The sequence below is a fragment of the Paroedura picta genome, chromosome 10 (assembly GCF_049243985.1).
Source record: "Paroedura picta isolate Pp20150507F chromosome 10, Ppicta_v3.0, whole genome shotgun sequence".
Lineage (NCBI taxonomy): Eukaryota > Metazoa > Chordata > Lepidosauria > Squamata > Gekkonidae > Paroedura > Paroedura picta.
The window spans coordinates 81,407,160-81,430,783 of NC_135378.1; the positions used below are offsets into that span (position 1 = coordinate 81,407,160).

The following is a 23,624-nucleotide window of genomic DNA, read 5'->3' on the forward strand; positions in this document are numbered from 1 at the left end:
TGTCTATGACGCCGCGAGGCCGCTCCGGCGGCCGGGAGAAGGCGGCGCGGCCGACTGCTCACCTGTGGCTGTGCGGGTGATGCAGGGAATGGCGAGCCGCTTCGCGCGGCTCCCCATTGCCTGCTTCGGGTGGGATGGACACTTGGAGGGGCCAATCAGGAGCCGCTTCGCGGCTCCTGATTGGCCCCTCCGAGTTTTTATCCCAGACAGGGCCCGCCCTAACTCCTCCCACAGACCCCTTACTGCTTTATTCAGTCCGTGGCGCTCCGCGCCACGGGGCTGTTTAAAGATGGCGCTCCGCGCCACGGGGCTGTTTAAAGATGATTGCCAATTTCACTTGAGAAATTCCTGGAGATTTGGAGAATGGAGCCTGGAGGAGCGTTTGGGAAAGGACCACAGAATAATGCCATAGAGTCTTATTAATAATAATAATAATTTATTTTTATTATTATTCTAAATCACCCCCCCCCCCCAAGCTGCCATTTTCTTCAGGAGAACAGATCTTTCTAGCCTGGAGATGTTATAACTCCCAGAAATCTCCAGGCTCCACATGGAGATTGGCAACCTGATGAGGGGAGAGAGATTGGTGGGCTATAACGCCATAGCAACATCCACCCTCCAAAGCAGAACTCAGCTCTATAGCCTGACTCACGGTTGCCAACTCGGCTGGGAAATTTCTGGAGGTTTGGGGAGGAAGCTCAGTAGCGGATTCCACCCTCCATCGCAGCTCCTTTCTTGTTGTCTGGAAGTGAGCAGCCTTTCCTGCTAGGATCTCTGTATCAGCCAAGGCCTGGTTTCTGGGCCTAATCCTTGCAAACCATATCTGATCTTTGGTTTGCAGCCCTTTGTCTCCCCAAGGCCAAAGACCGAGATCTGCATCTGAGAACAGCCGTTCCTTTTTATTGTTTTACAGCTCCCCCTGCCTGCAATCCAGCTCAAGGGAACAATGCACAAACGCTTCCAGGAGTGCCAGCCGAAGGCCGCAGCAACTGCTGCTATCAATTGCAAAACATTTTTTTTAAAAAAACACATCAGCTGCTTTGGTTCTTCATCAGTGGGGCCCATTCATGGCTTTCCAGCTGGCTGCCCTAGATTCTTCCCCACTGGAGCTGCCTGGCTGGAGATAAGGTCTGACCGGCCAGTCAGAGGACGGCTTGTGGGTCACGTGAGGCAGGCTTCCCAGCTATTTAAAGGCAGCTGGGGGCTCTTTTGCTGAGTCACCAGTGGGCTGAGATTGGATTTGCCAGCTGGACTTTGCACCAAGCCTGCAGCATGGAAAGTGTGAGTGCTGGTGGGTGCCTGGCTTATAAGGGAGTAAGGAGCGGATTTGGGGCCGGCCATGCCAAAAGCTGGCTAATGTGTCACTTGCTTTTGTCTAGCCAGTGAAGTATTTCCATTTTATTCCTGTTTGGTCCTTGCATCAGTTAAAAGATCTTCCCGATGCTGCATGTTAATCTTGCTGGGCTCTCCTCTCCCTGTATGTAAAGGGTTAAGGACATTCTGTTTCACTGTACCTGAAGAACTTGTGCATGCACATGAAAGCTTAGACCTGGAATAAAGTTTTGCTGGACTTAAAGGTGTCACGGGACTCAAAACTTTGTTTTGCTTATGTAAATGAAGGCTAGTTTGTTTTCCGGTGAACTACAGGTGCTTGGATAATTTGTAAGCTTTCTTTTCCATCTTAATGTGTGCTTAATGTTCACCTTTTTAGGTGCTGGGTGCATGGGTGGTGAAAAGGGCTGTCAAGTTATGGTGACTCTAGGTTTTCAAAGTAGGGGCAATTCAGAGAGGGGGTATGAAGAAGATACAGAAGAGGAGTTAGCCTTTATACCCTACCTTTTGCTACCCCAAGGAGTCTTAAAGCGGCTTGCGATCATCCTCCCTTCCTTTCCCCATAACAGACACCCGGAGGTAGGTGGGGCTGAGAGAGCTCTGATGGAATTGTTCTGTGAGAACAACTCTATCGGGACTGTGACTAGCCCAGGGCCCCCGCAGCTGGCTGCATATGGAAGAGCAGCGAATCCAACCTGACTCTTCAGATTAGAAACTGCTGCTCTTCACTACTATGCATGTTAGTGGTGCTGTTTGTTGCTCTGTGAGAATAACTCTTATCAGGACTGTGACTAGCCCAGGGCCCCGAAGCTGGCTGTGTATGGAAGAGTGGGGAATCCAACCCGGCTTTCCGGATTAGAAGCAGCTGCTCTTAGCGACTACCCCTTGACTCTCTTAGGTGGTCTCCCATCCATATACAAACCGGGGCTGACCCTGCTTCTAATCTAATTATCTAGCCTGGGACCTCCTGGCCAGAGCAATTAATTGTGTGGTTGGTGGTTTCCAGCACGTCTAGACTGAGGGGAGTGTTCTGTGGAGCTCTACTTTATTTATTTGAAACCTTTGTTAGCTGCCTTTCCGCCTTGTGTAGCTCAATTGGGTGCTTTCACATGCCTTAAAAAAACATTTTTGATGCACTCAGCGTCTAGATTTCATTGTGTGGAATGGCAAAATCCACTTGGAAACGTGGGCTGAAGCGGATTGAAATCGTATTAAGTGTGTGTGGAAACGCCCAATGCGAAGAAAGCAGCAATTGTAAAAGCAACTAAAACCCCTGTTTGAGAATGGAAAGGCAACCAGTCTCTGTCCCCCTTTTGAAAGCTACCAGTTCTGTAGTTCGAAGAGACAAAAAGCAACGGTGATTCTTCTTGGATGGAAGCTAAAGGCACAGTTCCTGACTATAACAGCCAAGCGATTCCTTGGGGCAAATTCTCTTGTTTGGGTGCTGATTAGTCCAAGTTATTAAAAAAAATTGATAGGCTGGGCTGTACAGAGGAGATACTGAGTCTGATTTCGGAGTATATTAGACTGTCTCATACCGAAGCATGCATATGTTATGAACCTATGTTGCCAGCCACCCAGAGCTGTATGGTCATACGGTATAAAAATGCAATTAATTTTTAAAAAATGGACCTAGAAACAAGAGCTATTTTTTAAATAGCTTTCGCTACCTTTCGCTACCTGGAATCCGAAAAGTGGCTTACAAACAAATTTCCCTTCTTCTACCCACAACAGACACCTTGTGAGGTAGGTGGAGCCGAGAGAGCTCTAAGAGAACTGCTTTGGGAGAACGCTCAGAACTGTGACTAGCCCAATGTCACCCAGCTGAGCTGGCTTCATGTGGAGGAGTGGGGTATCAAACCCGGTTCTTTAGATATGGGCAATGCCCATAACTCCTGCCCTGAAATTTGGTCTTCTTGTAATAATCTGGGATGTTTCCAGAGTCTGCTGCATCTTCCTTGAACATGCTTTTTTTTTGTGGGTGGGGGGGAGACGTGCAGCTGTCCCAAAGTGGGACTGGGTGGGGAAACCAGAGTAAACAGAGCTTAGCTGCTATGGTGACAATTGCCTTGGCATACCTAAAACTAGCAGCTGGGCTTGCTCTTTCCATGGGCAGGGGAAAGCTGGACTTGCCAACCTCCAGGTGGCTCCTGTAGAGCTCAACATCCCAGCCGTAGAGAACAGTTCTCCTGGGGAAAATGAAAACTTACACTCCCAAAATCTAGTCTCGTCTCTAAAGCACAACTGGACTTGAACCTGCAGGTGAAATGAATCATGAGAAGGTAAAAATAAGAGAGCGGGGCCGATGAATGAAATTTATCCTGGGAAGGCAGAAGGGTACGGGGTTAATAAATGCAGACACAATGAATGTGGGAAAGGCCAAAAGGGACATGGGGTTATAAACTACTGGTCTGAGTCTGCAAAGGAGGCTGCTGGGGGTGCCTGTTGCCCCCCTGCCTTGTTGAAATGCCCGCCCAGAACTTCACTTGTTAAATCTGGCGGCTTGTGAAGCCAACCTGTCACCGTTCCTGTGGCGTTCTATTAAACCAGCAAGGAGGCCAGTGGTGAAGCTGCCTCTACAGGACTCCGTGGCCTTTCTTGGCTGTGTCACAAAGCCGTCGGCCGTGGCTCAGCTGGGAAGGGAGACGGGCAGAGGAAGGGGTGCGGCTTCAGTTCTGGAGTCTTTGGAAACCTGCCTGCCCTGAGGCCCTTCTAAGAACCACTGGCTCTGTCTCCTTCCAAGCCCCTGGGGCGGAGGCTGGCAGCTCTGGAGTCCCAACTGCAAAGGCAGCGAGAGGAGAGAGGGGTATCGATTTCTGCCCCAAATGTCCTCTGACCTAATGTGTGCCTGGCCTCTTTTCTCCAGGGACTGACCGCAACTCAGCTCAAGCTGCAGGCCGGAGAAAGCATCCAAGTGAAGGGGAAAGTCTTGCCAGATGCCAAAGGGTAAGTAGAGAAGGGCATGAGAAGCCGCCCTGGGCCATCGGAGCACAGCTGGCTTCTCCATGGCAAGGCGTGGGAGGTGGCAGGGTTGCTGCCTTCACTTGAAAATATTCCCCGCTGGCTGGCCTGCGATCCTCTTTTTTCTGCCTTTCTGAGTGCTCCTATGAGAGCGTGTGATGTGTGTTCTCTTAAGCATCTTGTCTGTCTCACAGCTCAGCTGCTCAAACAGTTGAACAACAGCCCTTCGAGGCTGACCTCGCCGAATTACTGGCTTGAATGCAATGCTAACCAAGGTTTTATTCCCCAAGTAGAGAAAGTTGCCAAAAAGGCATTTGGTTGTAGGGCCTCTTGGTTGCTTTCTTCTCAGTTTTGCGGTGAACCTTGGCCAGGACGTCGACAACCTGGTGCTCCACTTCAATCCTCGCTTTGACCTTCACGGGGACGTGAATACCATCGTGCTCAACTCCAGGGAGGACGGGGAGTGGGGGGAAGAACTGCGGGAGAGCCACTTCCCTTTCCAGCAGGGCGAGAAAGCGGAGGTGAGGACAGGGGGCAAGGAAGCCAGATGAACGTTCCCTCTGGGGCTCTTCGGCCCCCTGTGGAGTGTGGGGTTTTTTTTGCAAGGGACGCCATCGATGTGGGCACCCTATTGGGACTCCACAAACAGGGTGGGATGAAGCAGCTGGATTGGCCTTGGTGCTCAGTTTGGGGGAAATTAGCATTGGCAGCTTTTAAAGAGTAATTGCACCCACAGTCCATGTAGGAAGGGCTCCCTGCTCCAGATTGGAACCTGCTGCAAGCCAATTGGGAGCAGCGGGCTAGAAACTGAAATAATAATTAAAGTAAATAAATAATTGGGGTTTTCCCAGAGTTTTTGGGACTGGACTCGGGGAAAGTGGGCTTTTGGGGTCAGGTTGGAACGCAGTGGGACATAAGGCCATATAAATCTGCCCTCTGAAGCAGCCATTTTCTTCAGGGGATCTGATTCTCTAGTGTGGTGATCACAAGGTCCTACTTGGAGTCGGCAGCTCTAAATGTGGGGGAACTTTGTAAAATCATCTTACGGGTTGCTAGCAGCCCAGTCAGTTCTGGCTTCCCTGCCCCAAAACATCAGTCGAATGACCCACGATTGGTCACCAAACAGGCTTATGTGCTCCTTCTTACTAGACAAAAGGAGGACATGTTTTAGAATTAATCTAATTTTTAATTGAATATAATTATATTTTAGGATTGTAATGTGAATCATTGCTTAATTTATGGCTATTGTGTCATGTTTATTGTTAAACCTTTACTATTACCAGCCCTGAGCCTTTCAGGAATGGCAGGATATAAAGAAAATCTTATTATTATTAACTCTGTCCCCTCTTTGGAGTCTAATGTTATGGGGTCCACCCTCTGAAGCAACAAATTTCCTCCAGGGGAACTGATCTCTGCAGTCTGGAGATGAGCTATAATTCTGGGGGATCACCAGGTCCCACTGGGAGCCTGGCAACCCTAAACTGACTTCTTAAATAAATGTTTTATTTATATGCCACCCTTTCTAGTAGGCTCAAGGCAGCTGACAACCATTTGAAAACAATTAACAGTAATATAAAACCCACCTCCTCTTAGGATGTAACCCTATGAGGACCTGTTGTCCCTTGCTAACATATTTAGGTGAACTTCTATCCCCCCTAGATATGAGCCAGAGAAGATAAATTTTTTTGTAGCACATGGGAGGGGCTTAAATCTAACCTCGGGTTTTCTACAGGGGAGTCCCCGTTCCAGGCTGGTCCTAACCCTGTTGTTGTGTTGACAGGTCACCATCTTCTTCGATGCTTCTGAGCTGAAAGTCAAACTAGCCGACGGTCACGAGATCTCCTTCCCCAACCGGAAAGGCGTGGAGACGATACATTACATTAACATACAAGGAGACTTCAAAATCAAAGCGCTCAAATTCTAATTGGTGTTCCTGCAGTCTTGTTTCTGTGTCAAATAAACTCGGGTGTGCTCTTCAAAACAGACCCAGATTATCTTTGTTGCACTTTGCTCTTTTCAGATGGCCAGAACAAGGGTCCCCAGAGTGGTGTTGTGGTTAAATGCAGCTGCCTGTAATCTGGCGAGCCGGGTTTGATTCCCCATGCACCCACTTTGTGGCCAGCTGGGCAACCTTGGACTACTCACAGTCCTGTTAGAGCTGTTCTCACAGCAGTTCTGTCAGAGCTCCCTCAATCCCCTTCCCTCATATGGTGTCTGTTGAGGGGAGAGGAAAGGAAGGTGATTGCCCAAAAAACCTGCACACTGCTGGCATCACTCGGAATTGGCATCAGCGTTGTTGGGGTGATGCTCTGGCTTTTGGGCAAAACCTCTATGGTAGCATTACCTTCAAACCATAGAGTTTTGCCCCCAAACCAGAGCGTCACCATGTGATGAGCTGATATCACTTCCGGGTGATGTTGGCAGATTGCATTCATTTCTTCCCTTTGGGGAGGGGCTAATGGGGGGGGGTGTGGCATGGAGTGTCAGGAAAGAGAGGCTGTCAGACCAGACCATGGTGCTCCTATACAGGGTTTTATTCTGGGTCCTGCTTGGCTGTTTTAGTATTCAGCTGGCAACTTCCACCTGTGTGTGCCTGTGACAAAAAAAGAGGAGGGGGGAGGAATGCAGCTGTTCCACCAGCTCACTTTAAATCCAAGCTGGTCTGTCAGTCCAACTTCTGTTTGCAGTTGTGGTTTTGCGAGCTCTTGACAAAGGAGTCTATTTATTATGGGGAAACAGCTGTGGTGGGCTTCTCTCCATTTCCCGGTCCTGGAATTGGAAACTGCCTTTGCAAACCGGTATGGGAAAGGCATGATTCTCCTTTATTATTATTATTATTATTATTATTGGATTTATTACCCGCCACTCCCTTGCGGCTTGTGGCGGGTTACAACACTATAAAACCCCATAAAATACATTAAAATCCCATTGACACATCTACACTTAAAATCTGCCTGGCAAGAGCGGCTAATCGACTACCCATTCCCCCACTAGCAGGTGGAGAGGGGATACTGATGGTACCCGTCTCATTAATCCCAATCTTCAGGTCCCGGGGGGGGGGGGGGCATAGATGTTAAGCCTGGCCTCAACCGTAAACCTGGCGAAAGAGCTCCGTCTTGCAGGCCCTGCGGAACGTTAAAGGGTCCCGCAGGGCCCGCAGCTCTCCCGGGAGCTCATTCCACCAGACGGGGGCCAGGACCGAAAAGGCCCTGGCCCTGGTCGAGGGCAGGCGTGCTTCCCTAGGGCCAGGAACGACCAACAGATTTTCTCCCGCAGAACGTAAAGCTCTGCGGGGGGCATTGGGCGATAAGCGGTCCCTCAGGTTATGTTATCTGCGTTTTTAGTAGTAGCTATGCTGCTGACATGCTTGAGTTTCCAAAAAAGCTAAGTGCCAGGCGATCTGGGAATTCCTCTTGGGTGCAAAATACCATCACGTTGCAGCAAACTTCATGATGCTTTAAGGCAGGGGTAGTCCATCTGTGGTCCTCCAGATGTTTGCTGGCAGGGGCTCATGGGAATTGTAGTCCATGAACATCTGGAGGACCACAGGTGGACTACCCGTTTTAAGGTTTTCGAGGCCAGAGGTGGTTTTGCCATTGCCTGCCTCTGCGTAGCAACCCTGGACTTCCTTCAGGGTCTCCCATCCAAGTACTAAGCATTGCTGAGTCAGGTTCTGAGATCTGATGAGGTCAGGCTAGCCTGAGCCATCCAAGCCAGGAGAGATACTTTTCTTTGTGTCTTAAACAGAAAGTGTCTGTCCAAATTGCTTGTCCAGAGCAGGAGACTGGAACTGAAGCTTCTGGAAATAGCTTTGGATCTGTGGGAAGGAGAGTGAAATCTCTGCCATGGAAATGTCTAATGCCGGCCTTAAGACCGACATCCCTAAGAATAAATGGCTCTCTTCAACACACTTGAGATTTCCGCACCTGTTAAATGGAGTTAAATGCTTACCTTATGTAGTCGTTATATTCCGGCCCCTCCATGTGACGTCAACATCTAGAGTCTGGGCAGTAACCGGCCAGCTACATCCTCTATTTTAAAGTGCTAAATTGGTGAATCTCATAAAGTGGATTCCCTAATCTGTTTAGTGCAAGCTACAGGAGAACAACCAGCAGAGGGAAGGTAAAGAGGCTCAAATGCACTAAAGGTGCCTGCCTCGTCCCACCCTCGCACCTGCCTCCCTCTCCCCTCGTTCCCAGGGACCAGAATGTCTTTTTAAAAATGGCTAACATCCTGGAGCAACAAGTAGGTGGACAAGCATGCAGGCAATGCCAGAAATAATTTGTTCCCAAATTTATAACACAAAGCATGATTCTCTAAAGCTCCTCCCCCAAAATCAGGAACGAGATTAATTTTTAGAAGTATCAAGATTTGTGATTCCATAAGGGGTGACATTCAAAAAGCACTATGCATCTATGATTAGATCTTAGATTAGATACGCTCTTTATAAGCGACTCTTCCGCCTGTCAATCAATCCAGGCAGCCAATCCCCTTTCTCCATGTTTTAACTTTCCTGCAATGCCCACTAATTTTTTTAATTCACAGTTCTCCATTTAAAGACCTGTGCATCTATCAGGACAATCCATTCACAGTCAGGTCATCCTCTCACCTCCCCCCCCCATTTCCTACAAGTATATCCCCCGAAGCCTGATCCTTTTATTGTTTTTACCATTTTTAATCCCCTCAATCTAAGAAACCCATGCTGCGGGAGGGAGGGCAGGGGAAGGATGGGGACCAATTGGGACATCCCATTTATAGGACATCCTGTTTACAGGCAAGAAAGGACAAACTGAGAAAGGATTCACCATCCCCATGCCTGTCCGTGTACCTGTATCACTTGGTAAGTTCGTATTTAAGAGATGCTGGTGCAGCTATATTGGACTCCATTAGCATGTTAGCGACTGAGATTTTCAGGGTATAAGACTTCGGGCATTGAATCCCCCTTTGTATCTGATAAAGGGAACTTCGACCCTTGAAAGATCATACCTTGAAAGTCTTATTGGACTTGAATTTAGCTCATCTGCTGTGGATCAACGTGGCTGCAGTTTGAAACTGCTGCCGTAACATGTATGCTCACCCCTCAGAAGTCCTGAAAAACAGCTTTGTCCTCTGCTCAATCTTGCCCTGACCTCCCCACTCCAAGAAGAAGTATGAGACGAGATCTTACTCTTATTACGAAGTCACGAAGAAACCCCAGCAGACCACGGAGAGATAGAATCCTGTTTATCTCAGGTCCAGTGGGGTGCAGAGTGCCAGACTAGGGCTTGTGTTCAAATCTCCCCTCAGCCACAAAGCTCACTGAGTGATCCACAAGTGGGCTTGTCTCTCTCACACTCTGCCTAAGCTGCATCGCAAGTTTGTTGTGAGGACAAAAAACAAGGAGGGGGAAAACCTCATGCCCTGCTCTAGAATGAAGAGAAGGATGAGATACAGCAAAAAGAAGTACAGGCATCTCAAAAGGACCAAAGAACACCAGAATTGGGGTAGTAAACTCTATTTGCTCCATTCTTGCTAAGGTCAATTCCAACGGGATTAGCAGAACAAAGAACCACGGTGGTTTTAAAAAAAAAACAAAAAATAGGCTACTATGTACAAACCCTTTTGTGTGCGGGCAGAACAATCTATAAATAAAGACATTCAGAGAACCATCTCAAGAAGTCATTCAAATATTTCCCAGGCCGCATGCTTTCTGTTCCATGCTTTCTGTTTGTTTCGGTTTTTAAAGAAATGTTTTTTTTCTTTCAGTTGTCCACGAGTCCGAGAGAGGCAAGGGTGGGAGAATCTCTTTGTTTCGGCTTTGTGTCGACTCCTGAGTTTGGTTCGTGCAAGTGCTTGTTCGAACGGGGCAGGGGGGAGGGTGTTGCTTCGCCTCGCAGATTTGGAAGACGGTATTTCACTGTGCAAAGCTTTCTCGGAAAGGGCACTTACTGGTACATTCAGTGGTACTAAAAGAGATAAATGCAAAACCCCTCTCCCCCCAGTCCTGTACCTGCCTGGTGTTCAAAAGTTGGGGCAACTGTACGCACCGATTGTTGCTCACCAACCACACTGGATCCTGCCGTGCGGAAAAAGAGTGGGGGAAGGCAGGACTTTGCCCCCCATTTATATAAGTCAGCGCTGGATACTGCTAACGATTGGGGAACAACTAGCACCTTGGAAAGATGGGGGAATAGATGTCTAAAATTGTACATGCATGGTCATGCACATGTGAATACAATCCGTTGTATTGTGACCAGTGCAAAAACACAGGGGGGGGGGACCCAATGTTGGTATATTTCCCCATCTATTTCTTGCTGCAGATGCATTTCTGCATCCACGTAGGGACCAAGGAGCACTACGTGCTGGTTGCATTTGCAGGGATGTTGCGTGTAAGCACCCTGAATCAGGGCCAGGAGCTTTCCCTGCTAGTCCTTTTAATGAAGGATCAATGCAGCTGCTCCAAGCTATGGTGGAAGACTGTCTTGAGGGGCTGGGGGGCGGGGAAGTGATCCTCTTTTGTTTTTCTTTGTTAAGTAAAAAAAAAAAGAAACAATTTGTTTCCTACAGACATATTGAAGTAGAATCAAATAACTGGTTAATGTTACTGTACAAAAAAAAATCTTTACAGAATCCTACCTTGCAGATTTTTAAAAAATATATAAATACCGATATTGTTCAGGAGAACAGGAGTCTCTCATTAATATTTTAATTAAGGCTTCATGATTGTAGATCCTTCATTATTTTAACAATCGTTGGTGCTCAGAGGAACCCCCCCAGATTCCTCTATAGTGGGAGCAGCTTGTGAGTTTAGTGCCAGTTTTCCGTTTTAGTGACTGACTACAAATGGATTTCCCCCTGTCATTTCAGACAGACCCATTAAATTAACTGGCTGCTGGTGGAATTTATTTGCGTGTTCATATACACCCGCTTGTATCTGGTTAGCAAAGCATGGTTGAGCCGCTTTTGAGGGAAATTACTTTCTTCTGTTTTCTACCCCTTTGTTGCACTTTTTCGTTGGTGCAGTGTGCTGTTTAAGATGCCCGTAGTGCTTTTTATGATGCTGCTTTCCCCCTGCGCAATCTTCCACAGACTTAATGTTCTAAGTTGAGCGCTATAGCGCTGAACCAATATAGCATTATAGTGATATAGCAGCACCACTGAGCTGCCTTGACTCCGTTGACTCAATGGAGTTCAAGGTATCTCACTGATGCTGCTATAGCACTTCAGAGCTATAGCAGCATCAATGAGATACCTTGAACTCCACTGAGTACTACTGAAGTGCTATAGCTCCATTCAGTGCCACTGAAGTGCTATACTGATTTAACGCTATAGTGCTCAACTGAGAATGTAAAAAACAAAACAAAAACCGTCCAAGGAAGATTATGCAGCGAAGAAGATTGGAGAGAAAAGCACCACTGTTTCAAATGAAGCCGCTTCAGACACAGCTTATTAAAGGAAGGAAATTTGCTGTATGAAACCCCCGTCCCTGTATCTCTTTACTCAAAATTGGGCCAACAATGAATAACGTTCAGTAATGTGAAAATCTCCAGTGAGTCTAACCAGCTGGGATAACGTGCCACCTCTGTTAGCTGCAAGGATTCAGTTCCTTTCCCCGTTAGCATCTGGTGGGGGCAGAGTGGGGTCTGTGATCATGGACAGAAGAAAAAATAAAAAGCTTTCCATGCTGTTTGCTTTTCATACGTTAATTTAAAAAAAATAATTAAACCTGCAGTCAATTCGAAAAAGGTTAAAAGCTGTCTCTGATTAAATAAATTCGAGGAGGAGAGTTCGACGGAGACCCGTCTGGGTAAGGTCAGAGTGAAGATACTGGCGGCAGAGGTCTGTTGCTACCGTGACAGGTCCCCACTGGTGCAGGCGTCTCCGTTGCCTTTTTGCTCCGAAGGGTGTAGTCTACAGGCAAGCTCTCCAGAAGGCACTTGAGCTGCTCCTGTCCTAGTTTGATTTTGTCGTCCAGCTCCCGTTGTTCTATGAGCAACGCGGATTTCATCTTCACAAAATGCTGGTAGTCTTGGAGCTGCTCTTCGGAGAGGTAAGTACACAGAATGTCCAAGACGACCCGTTCTCGCCGGTCGAGGTTTTCCTTCAACTCCCGGGCATCCTCGTGCTGGCCGGCCAGCATCTTCCGCTTCTCGTTCAGAGAGCTCTGTCCCGGGGAGGGAGGAAGATGGGGAGGACAGAAAGAGATTTAGCGTTACAGTTCAGGAGCCCAGGTTCGAATCTTCAATGCCTCTGAGGGAGATTCGCTCGTGTTGCCTCCACCCACACTGAATAACCCACTTTCAGAGCACTGCAGCGATGATTTCCAAGGGGGATCTGCCGTTACACCCAGTAAAATCAAGTTGCAATGTGGTTCGAAAGTGCATTATTCAGTGTGTGCAAAAGTGCTAAATTTTCCAGTGCTCGAATGGAACACTCTGCCTCTTTCCCACCCCTCTGCTGCCCACTGTTCTTCACAAAACACTGCTCTTGGGGGAAGAAGGGATCCTGAGGAATGGCATGGAGGAAGAATTGGGGGAAACTGCCAATTTAATCTGAATCCAACCTTTTGTTCTTGTTGAAGCCAGCTGGAGTTCAACGGTTCTCAAGAACAGCTTGACCAAAGTGACTTACTGGTCCTAAATCATGTAGCTCATGGGAGCGTCTGATACAGAAGGACTTGCCACTGTAAGGTCCTAAACAGACACTCTTTTCCCCGTCCCCCCATCAGCAAATAACTAGAGTTCTGCACTGTATAGTGACAAATTTCCCATCTTGTCTTGAGTGGCAGACATAGAGTGGTTGTAAAAAAAGGGAAGCGTCTCATTGCCAGCCATTACTCTTGAAACAAGCCCTTTTTCTAGACAGATGGGAGCATCACCCCGGCAGAATGTGAGCCTCCTGCCCCTACGTACGTACCCGCTCCTGATGGTCAGCGTTCTCGCCAAGGCTGTTGAGCACGTTCTCCACCCTGGCCAGGCGTCCCGAGAGTGAGAGCAGCAGGCTGACCACCTTATCCAGGTCTCCGATGAACATCCTGTATTTCTCAAACTCGTTGGGCTTGCATAAGCTGCTGATCAGGGCCTCCACTTCCTCCCCCAAGGCGTTGTTCAGCTTTACGTCTGCCAGCAGGCTCTCCTTGGCCTCTTTCAGAGTCTCCAGCTTGTGGGTCAAGCTCCCAATGAGTTCCGCCTGGGGGAAAGGCAGGATTAAGCGGAAGTTGTTAAGCCTGAAGGAGTCTCAAAGTGGCTACCTGAAGGAGTCTCAAAGTGGCTACCTGAAGGAGTCTCAAAGTGGCTTACAGTTGCCTTCCCTTTCCTCTCCCCCCAACAGACACCCTGTGAGGGAGGTGAGGCTGAGAGAGCCCTGATATTACTGAGGAAGAAGAAGAGTTGGTTCTTATATGCTGCTTTTCTCTACCCGAAGGAGGCTCAAAGTGGCTTACAGTCGCCTTCCCTTTCCTCTCCCCACAACAGACACCCTGTGAGGGAGGTGAGGCTGAGAGAGCCCTGAGATTACTGAAGAAGAAGAAGAAGAAGAGTTGGTTCTTAGATGTCGCTTTTCTCTACCCGAAGGAGTCTCAAAGCAGCTTACAAACACCTCCCCTTCCTCTTCCCACAACAGGCACCCTGTGAGGGAGGTGAAGCTGAGAGCACTGAGAGAGCTGGGTCTGGCCTAAGATCACCCAGCTGGCTGCATGTGAAGGAGGAGTGGAGAGTCAAATCCAGTTATCCAGATTAGAAGCCACCGCTCTTAACCACTAAACCAAACTGGCTCTCAAGAGGACTTTATGAGTCCATCGCCAACAGATACTAGGTACGTGAATCAGGTAACTAAGAAGAAGGGCTAGATTTCAGTCAGTAGCAACTCAGAGAACAGCCGAATCTTTTGGGCATGACCCTTCACTTTGCCAGATCAGGTCACCCCAAAGATCTGGTCTCTATTTAAGGTGACACTGGATTCAAATCTAATCATGATACTGTGGACCGGCATGACCCCCCATCTGCAACTGTCTTCAGGAAGTACGGGGGAGTGGTTCGACTACTGAAGCTATAGCCTTTAACAATTCACAATTGCTTTGTTTGCTAAGAAATACAGCCATCCTGATCCAGTGCAGCTGAATAGGTAGAGTTCACGGCTTGATTTCAGGGCTGTCTTCTATGCTGCATCAATTCCCCAGGGCTTGTAAGATGGAGCTATGCCACCAGGCTTACAGCCGGGGCCCAAGATAACCACCAAAACTGCTGGTTCATCATTGGGAGATGGAGAGATCAACTCTTTCTTTCTTTCTTTCTTTCTTTCTTTCTTTCTTTCTTTCTTTCTTTCTTTCTTTCTTTCTTTCTTTCTTTCTTTCTTTCTTTCTTTCTTTCTTTCTTTCTTTCTTCCTTTCTTCCTTTCTTTCTTCCTTTCTTCCTTCCTTTCTTCCTTCCTTCCTTCCTTGCCTGCCTGCCTGCCTGCCTGCCTGCCTGCCTGCCTGCCTCGCCCTTCCATATGGCTCAGGGCGGTTTACATACAACATCATGGGATGATACATGGAACGAATTAATATGTAACATAAACCAATACAACAACAACAATAATCTAAATAACACAATTCCAGTGATCTTGAACAACAGCATAACAGAAACAGGAACTTAGCTAAGGCCCTTAGAGAGGGTAGACTGGTTCAGGCCATGGAGGGGATGTCTGAGGGGGGACCTGTTGTCCATACCCGCTATCTGACATGATTTTAGTTGGGAGGAAACTAGATAGTCCTGTTTTTAATTTAAACCTAATTTTTGTTTTATGATATTGTTTACCCACCCTGAGCTGTACGGAAAGGTGGGCTAAAAAAAATAAAGATCTATTTATTTTTTAATTGATTTATCCCGGGATGGCCCTGAACTCACCTTCTTCTCATTGACGTCCACTTGCTCCTCATCCCCCCCTATTGCCTCTGGCAAATCTTTGATTTTGTTCAGGAGCTCGGCTTTGGGTGCAGACACGCTGAAGTAAGCAGGGCAGGGGTGCAGAGCTGCAGCGGCTCCCTTCTCTTCTCTCCTGCACCGGAACAGAGAACACACACACACATAAGCAGCCTGAGAAGAGACACTCGACTTCCTTCCTTGGTTTAAGGAAGGGGCAAAGAAGGCAATCTGACCTCTGCCTAGCAACTGCTCTGTTCTCATCTGGAGAGACCAAAGCATGATCTCCAAGTCTCTAAGTCCCACTGGACTTCCGTTTTCTCCTTCTAGCCTGATCATAAACATTTGTGGCAGGGACGAGTAATTGAGTTACTACTCGCTTCTTCAGATTTCTGAAGAAGTGAGCAGTGACTTATGAAAGCCCCTCCCCTGCCAACCCATTTTGTCAGTCTTTAAAGAGCGACTGGACTCTTTCTCTTTTCTGTCAGGACAGAGGGACGCGCATCCTAGCTGTATATGCAGAAGCAAGCAACAACTCATGAAAAGTCCTCCCCTGCCTCAAATTTTGTTAGTGTTTAAGGTGCTGCTGGTCTCTGGCTCTTTTCAGTCTTCAAGCAAAGGTTGGATACACACTTTTCTTGGATGCTTTAGGATGCTGTGGGCTGATCCTGCGTTTAGGATGCTCTGGGCTGATCCTGCATTGAGCAGGGGGTTGGACTAGATGGCCTGTATGGCCCCTTCCAACTCTATGATTCTGTGATTCTGCTGGGGCGGAGACTCACATCCTGGCTGCATCTGAAGAAGTGAGCGGAGACTCAACAAAAGCTCCTCCCCTGCCACAAATTTTGTCAGTCTTTAAAGAGCGACTGGACTCCCACTCTGTTCTGCTGCTACAGACGGACAACATGGTCACTTACCTTGTTCTAGCTTGATTTTGTCAGAGGTTACTACTTGTATGGGGGACCACCAAGGAAAGCCAAGGCTGCTATGCAGAGGAAGGAAACATCTCCCCTAACCTCATCTCCTCTCTTGCTACTAAAATCCCAATGGGGTGAAACTTCATGGGGTCACCATGAATTAGCTGTAACTCGACAGCATGCTTCACATTTTTATGCCCTGGCCTGGATAGCCAGGTTAGGCCAATCTCATCAGGCCTTAAACATGGTTGGGCTGGGTTAGTACATGGATGGGAGACCACTACTGCTGTTGTGCAGAGGAAGCCAATGGCAACCTGCTTCCACTCATCTCTTGCTGTGAAACCCCCAAGAGGTGAAAATTCATGAGTTCCCCACAAATTGGTTGCTCTCTTCACCTTTACCTTTATAAAGTTAGAGATGGCCACTAGATGGCGCCAGGTGACTATCTTACAGAACCTGAACATATAAAGCAACTTAACAGGAATATATTGGTCCACACAGGGATCTACACTGTGACAAGAGGCAGTTTTCCAGAATATCAGGCAGAAAAATTATTTGCTAACATCCACTGCTGAACAAAGTTCAAATGGGGTTTTATGGGGCACTATTATGTGATCTGCCTTGAGTAAAAGGAGGAAGACGGACTATAAATTGAATAAATAAATGAATAAAGTTTGAGTCCAGTGACAGCTTAGAGAACCAGCTAGGAGTGCGGACTTCTAATCTGGTGAGCCGGGTTTGATTCCCTGCTCCCCCATATGCAGCCAGCTGGGTGACCTTGGGCTCGCCACGGCACTGATAAAACGGTTCTGACCGGGCATTGATATCAGGCCTCTCTCAGCCTCACCCACCTCACAGGGTGTCTGTTGTGGGGAGTGGAATGGGAAGGCGAATGGAAGCCGCTTTGCAGTGGCTTGGACCATTTCCGCAATAGGAACTTTTCTGCCCTGGCTCCCGTGCAGGAGCACAAATCCAGGGTGGACCAGGTACAGCAAGCCAAATGCTCCCCCTTGTGGGAGCAGGAAGAAATAGAACAACTGGCCCAGGCTCAAACTTCAGCCTGCAGCCCGGTATAAAGCTTCCAATGCGGAAATGGTCTTAGTCAGAATTTTGCCTTTGGCCTGACCAGGTCAGCCTTGGGAGTTCTCACCTGGGTACCCTATGGGTGCTCCAACCTGATGCCACACTCTTGCACTGAGGCAGATCGAGTGATTCTTGGTTCTGTTTTGACTGAGAACACCCTTGGAGCTTTCACTACCATTTAAGCCTGTTATCTTTTCTCCTCTACCGATGGGAAGCCAGACTATATATGCCAGGGGTGGCCAAATGGTGGCCCTCCAGATGTCCATGGACTACGATTCCCATGAGCCCCTGCTTGGCCACCCCTGCTAGATGGCCTTCCAGCCACGGCTGGATCCCCATGCCCCGCCTGCCCCCTTGGAAATAAGACAGCAAAACAACACACACCCCTCCTGTGAATTAACGACTCATTTAAGAATCACAGGGCTGCCTGCCTGTGTAAGCAAATACCCAGCTGTCAAGAAAAGGAGTCAAACAACCCGAGGTCTCAGGAGGCCTGCTGGGATTTTATTCTCTCCCTCCCCCCAACCCAGACTGTCCCCAGAGGGAGACTAGAAGTGGGCCTCTGGCTCATGTGCTTCTTCCCCCCCTTCCCCTCTCCATGGGGAGAAGGGAATGACTGAATAGGAATCTCACGGTTGTCAGACCCCAGCTCCCTCCTGGTCTTGAGACTAAACTCGAAGACCACATTTCTTTCAAATAGTTAAGCAACATTCCTCTCTCTAAGCAGGCAGCAAACTTAACCCCTGCAGCCTGATTTTTAGAATGGGGAAGAGAAACAGGGAACCTGTGCTCAGAAAAACCTAACTGGTTTATTTGATTTACAGAAGAGCTGGTTTTGTATACTCCGCTTTTCACTACCCGAAGGAGTGCCAAAGCAGCTTACAAACACCTTTCCCTTCCTGCCTCCACAATGACACCCTGTGAGGTAGGAGGTCTGAGAGAACGACTGGCCCAAGGTTACCCCAGCAGGCCTCATGTATCTCAAAGCGGCCTGCAATCGCCTTCTCTTCCTCTCCCCACAACAGACACCCTGAGAGGGAGGTGAGGCTGAGAGAGCCCTGAGATTACTGAACAAGAAGAGTTGGCACTTATATGCCGCTTTTCTCTACCTGAAGAGTCTCAAAGCAGCTGACATTCGCCTTCCCTTTCCTCTCCTCACAACACACACCCTGTGAGGGAGGTGAGGCTGAGAGAGCTCGGACAGGACTGCTCTACCTAAACAGTCCTAGGAGAACTGTGGCGAGCTCAAAGTCACCCAGCAGGCCTCATGTGGAGGAGAACCGGGGAAACAAACCTGGCTCTCCAGATTAGAGGCCACCACTTTGAACCACTCCACCACTACCCTAGGACCTCGGTCTTTCCTGAAACAAAATACAGATTTGGGAGGGGGAAAGGAGACTGCTAAACCAGTGGGTGTAAAAGAAAAGGCTACATACTTGTCCTCCTGAGGAATGGAATGACCTTCTGTCCTCTTCTGCGTCACCTTCCTCCTCTTGTTCTCCTTGAGCATCCTGGCTCCACTAGGGAATATCCCCTCCATCAGGTCCATGGTGGTCTTCATCTTGGCATCCGGGTCCAAGATGCTGGCCAGGGACTTGTCCTTGTGGACGATCTCCTTCGCCAAGGCCTCTTCCTTGATGTCCTCTGGAGTCTTCTTCTTCCCCGAGTAACCCTCGAGGTTGAGCCCACCGTTTTCGTAGGGCTTACTTATGACAGCGGGCTCTCTAAGCTGACTGGCGGCTGCTTCAACGGTAGATTCTCGAGCAGCTAGCGGCTGTGCTTCCTGGCGATTTCCTTTGGAGCCTGAGGTCCCAATTGGAGTCGGAGGAATCCAGCTGCTCTTGCTGAGGGTAGCTTTCAACTCTGTTTTCTCCGGCTCGATGGCACTCCTGGGAGAGCCTTTAACCGTTCTGTTAAGGGACAGGGAAAGAAAATAATTGTAAACTGGTGGTGGGAAGAGCCATCAAGCAGCAGGTGACTTATAGCAACCCCTTGGGGCAGGGGTAGTCAGACTGCGGCCCTCCAGATGTCCATGTACTACAATTCCCATGAGCTCCTGCCAGCGTAGATTTAAATGAGCCCCCGGCAGGGGCTCAAACGTAGATCCCATGAGCCCCTGCCAGCAAACGCTGGTCTTCCTTCCAAATACTAACCAAGGTCAACCTTGCTTGGCTTCTGAGATCCCATGAGACTGGGCCATCCAGGGCAAAGCAAGAAAAGTACAGGGGTCATTTGCAGTTGGCTTCCTCCACCTACCTGCCTATCTATATCTCAGTTAGAATCAGGCAAAAAATGTCCTCAAGTTGATCACTGAATCTTGAATGTGGGATCGTACTTCAGCGCTTGACCTTTGTCACCCTCTCTTGATTGTCTAGATTCACCTATGAAGTTGGTTTAGACTCCCCTATGCCACTACAGAGCATCACATGGCCATCAGATAGTATAGGCATGGACTATCGAAGGTAGCCAAAGTCTAAAGACAATTGTCTTTCCAGCTTCTCCCAAAAAAAACAAATGTCGCAAGCTGACATCAAAGGTCACCCAATGTGAAATACGAAAAGATCAATAAAACCAGTAGCACAGTTAAGACCAACAAGGACTGCGCCTTCCAAGATTCACATCTTAAAGGTGCGACTGGACTCTGATTTTATTTTGCTACTTCACACCAACACGGCTACCCATTTGAATCTACAAAAAGATCAGATATTCTGACAACACGGAGCATAACTTATCTCAGCATTTACAGAGCGGAATTTTGAGAAGCAAACTTGTCTCATTTCTTGCATTATTTATTTCTTATTGGAGTTACATACTGCCTTTGTCCCATAATGGGCTTTTCTGCTTGTTACTGGAATTCTGAGAAAGTAAAGCACCATTGCCCTCAAATTGATCCAGGAAATGAAGGGAAGGAAGGGTGTGAAAGAAGAAGAGCTGTTTTTTTGTACCCCGCCTTTCACTACCTGAAAGAATCACCACCTTCCCTTCCTCTCCCCCACAAAGGGCAGCCTGTGAAGTAGGTGGGGCTGAGAGAGCTCAGAGAGAACTGTGACAGGCCCAAGGTCACCCAGCTGGCTGCACATGGAGGAGTGTGGAAATCAAGCCTGATTCTCCAGATTAGAGGCCAGCACTTCTACCACACCAAATTACACCAAGCTAAATTTCCTCACCTTTCTAGAGACTCCTTTTCTCCGAGACGGGCCGCTTTGTCCATTGCAGATTCATCCCCTTCCAGTGTAGCAACCTGAGAAGGTGGAAATTCCTCTGCAGTTCCGGAACGTACAGGAAGTTGAGGTGGAGGTGGAAAAGGAGGGGACAAAGTCTTGGGTTTGGCAATGGTGGCTGAAGGCTCTGCCTCTTGGATGAAAACATCGTCGTCGTCTTCTTCCCGATGGCACGGAGGAGGGGTCATCTGCAGGTAGGACTCCGAGATGCGCAGCGAGAGTCTCCCTTGGCCAGAAAGAGCCTCTGGCTCAGAAGAAGAGCTGCTCTCAGAAGGAAGGCTTTGCCACCGCTGGAAGACCTTCTGTCCTGATGCTTGAGGAGATGCGGTGTTCTTTGGGAAGCTGTCTTCTTTGACCAAATGAACCCTTTTAGTGTTGGGTGGGAGGTGTCTTTGAGGCATGATGGCCTTCCATCTCCACGGGGTTTCTTCTGTAGGATCTTTGAGAGGACAATCCCCATTATCCAGAACATGGGCTTGAACTTCACTACTGTCACCTCTGTCAAGTCTGGGCTGCCATCTTCTTTGGTGGCCTTCTCCGACAGCTTGAGAATCTACGATAGCTGATGTGGAATTCCCAGCATTGATCGTTGAGGGCCGACCACCTCTGGAAGGAAGAACCAGCTTGGAGTTTTGCTTAGGATCAGAATAAGGACCGTTTGTATCCACTGGGAGTGGGGCAAACGCTGACATCCTGCTGAGATGTTTGAGGAGATCTGGGCCTTTCGGGCCGTCATTCAGTGGTGTTGCGTTACTGATGCTCTTGCAGTCTTGCTGAGGATGAGGGTAGTAGCGGGCAAATGCTGTTTTTTCCATCTGGCCTCTCTCTTTACTGCCACTTGAACTAGGACAGAGTGCAAAAATAGAATCTTGAAAGAGACGCTAAATCAAACCGGCATGTCAATTTTATATAAATACGGAGTCGAGACTTCTGCGTTAAAAAAAAAAAAACCCAAACCCACGAAGCAGAAATCCAGCTACGAAAATAAAATTCCAAGAAGATAGAGAACATCTGTCTACATTCCCACTGTAATATCTGCGTCTGCGGATTTGGGGAGGTTTATGTTTTATCAAGGGCCAAGGTTTTGTAGGAGATGGGCTGAAAACATGCATCAGAAATGGCTAAGTATGCATGAAGGGAGGCGAAAGAAAGTGCATGAAGTTCCCGCCAGGTTTAACCTGTTGAAACTCCACCCACTGTTTCTTCCTGGATTCTGAGCCTTTAACCATCATGGTTTTCTTTCCAAATTGTCTTCCATGAAAAGGGCTAGAAATACTCTTTTTCCAACTGCAAATCCCTATAAAGACATCTACCCTTACACCATAACGGTTTAGCTTTCTAGACCACGCAAGGGGATTTCATCCAAGGCACCCTAAATGTCTGTGGACATCCTGTATAAAAACAGTTACCACCATTCACCGCTGTCTATTTGACATTGGCCAATCAATATATTCCGAGTCAGGTCTGGACCTTCCAAGATTCACATCTGAATATATAATTCATATCTGATTATATAAACAGGAATTACGAGCTTAGTTTTTATGGTTACCATATAGGTAAAGGTAAAGGTATCCCCTGTGCAAGCACCGAGTCATGTCTGACCCTTGGGGTGACGCCCTCCAGCGTTTTCATGGCAGACTCAATACGGGGTGGTTTGCCAGTGCCTTCCCCAGTCATTACCGTTTACCCCCCAGCAAGCTGGGTACTCATTTTACCGACCTCGGAAGGATGGAAGGCTGAGTCAACCTTGAGCCGGCTGCTGGGATTGAACTCCCAACCTTATGGGCAGACAGCTTCAGACAGCATATCGCTGCCTTACCACTCTGCGCCACAAGAGGCTCATGGTTACCATATATTTCAATATAATTCTGGGGGGGAAACACAGTGAAGGAAATAAATATGTCAAAATTGGAGACTGAGGGATAGATTTATCTTTAATTGTGGAATGCTGAGATGAATTGTCTGAGACCCGGCCATTATGTTCCCTCCGGCTCCTCTCATGCATGAAGGCCACTTAAATCCCAACAAGGGGTAACCATATAAACTAAGCTTGTTATTCCTGTTTGGTCCTTGATTCTGTTAAACATCTTCATTAGGCTGTATGCTAATTTAATGCTTATCCTCTACCTATAAGTATGACCTGGAAACTTCCATTTCATTGTACCTGACGAACTGTGCATGCACAGGAAAGCTGACACCCTGAATAAAACTTTGTTGGTATTTAAAGGTGTCCCTGGACTTTGCCCTGCTGCTTTGTTCCAGCCCAGCTACCCACCCAAATCTATCTGAATATACGTTCATTTACATATTGAATTAGATGCCTGTTTTTCTACGCATTTGGAAAATGCTGTTTAAGCATTCTAGTACTAAAAGCGTTCTGCCAGAGAATTGTGCATGATAACACGCATAAATCGGCGATGTAGTAAAACCATCCTGAAGATTTCAAGATGCCAGGAAGAACTTAGGAATGTTTGCTTTGGCAGTGACGTACATTACTGCAATAGCCTGATCCTGCTGCCATTGTCCTATTTCTGCTCTAGCTGTCAAGGCAGATGTTTCATGGAAAGGAGACAAGAACCGGTGAATGAAGTCTTATGAAATGTTGCTTCACTGGGGAGGAGGACAAGACAAGTACGAAGCTTTCATGGGTGTAAGAACCATCCTTGCCTCTAATGCTCCGATTATGGCTGTTGAGAAGTTCACCTCTTTGGGGTGTGCTCCGGAGTTCGTTTCCTGATACGTCTCATAGAATTATAGAATCATAGAGTTGGAAGGGGCCACACAGGCCATCTAGTCCAACCCCCTGCTCAACGCAGGATCAGCCCAGAGCATCCTAAAGCATCCAAGAAAAGTGTGTATCCAACCTTTGCTTGAAGACTGCCAGTGAGGGGGAGCTCACCACCTCCTTAGGCAGCCTATTCCACTGCTGAACTACTCTGTGAAAATCTTTTTCCTGATATCTAGCCTATATCGTTGTACTTGTAGTTTAAATCCATTACTGCGTGTCCTCTCCTCTGCAGCCAACGGGAACAGCATCCTGCCTTCCTCCAAGTGACAACCTTTCAACCTTCCAGTGGGAATGAACCAATAAACCGTATCCTAATACTAGTGTAACAATGAGGTCTTCAGAGAAAGGAGGCATTATGGGAAACTTGGATTTTTCCTCCAGAGGAATGCTTCACACTTCTTTGCAATCCATTATTAGATGAGGTGCTGAGCTGAGCACCATG

The 23,624-nt window shown here is 47.9% G+C and overlaps 2 protein-coding genes across 6 annotated transcripts in view; one reads left to right on the top strand and one right to left on the bottom strand.

The window, feature by feature from the left end:
- The first annotated feature begins 1,127 nt into the window (after positions 1 to 1,127).
- Positions 1,128 to 6,274, top strand: LOC143819450 (16 kDa beta-galactoside-binding lectin-like). The gene is made up of 4 exons (XM_077301115.1): positions 1,128 to 1,281; positions 4,199 to 4,278; positions 4,643 to 4,814; positions 6,074 to 6,274. The coding sequence occupies exons 1-4, from the start codon at positions 1,273 to 1,275 to the stop codon at positions 6,215 to 6,217; spliced, it is 405 nt and encodes a 134-aa protein (XP_077157230.1). The 5' UTR covers positions 1,128 to 1,272; the 3' UTR covers positions 6,218 to 6,274.
- Positions 6,275 to 9,771: 3,497 nt separating this feature from the next.
- SHROOM3 (shroom family member 3) overlaps positions 9,772 to 23,624 on the bottom strand; it is a 174,853-nt gene continuing 161,000 nt past the window's right edge. For all 5 annotated transcript variants that reach the window (XM_077301117.1, XM_077301119.1, XM_077301120.1 and 2 more), the window contains 5 exons: positions 20,341 to 21,237; positions 18,610 to 19,083; positions 15,159 to 15,309; positions 13,189 to 13,461; positions 9,772 to 12,436 (listed from right to left, as the gene is read on the bottom strand). In XM_077301117.1, coding sequence (XP_077157232.1) covers positions 12,086 to 12,436; positions 13,189 to 13,461; positions 15,159 to 15,309; positions 18,610 to 19,083; positions 20,341 to 21,237 — 2,146 coding nt within the window. In that variant the 3' untranslated portion in view covers positions 9,772 to 12,085. The remainder of the gene's footprint in view (positions 12,437 to 13,188; positions 13,462 to 15,158; positions 15,310 to 18,609; positions 19,084 to 20,340; positions 21,238 to 23,624) is intronic.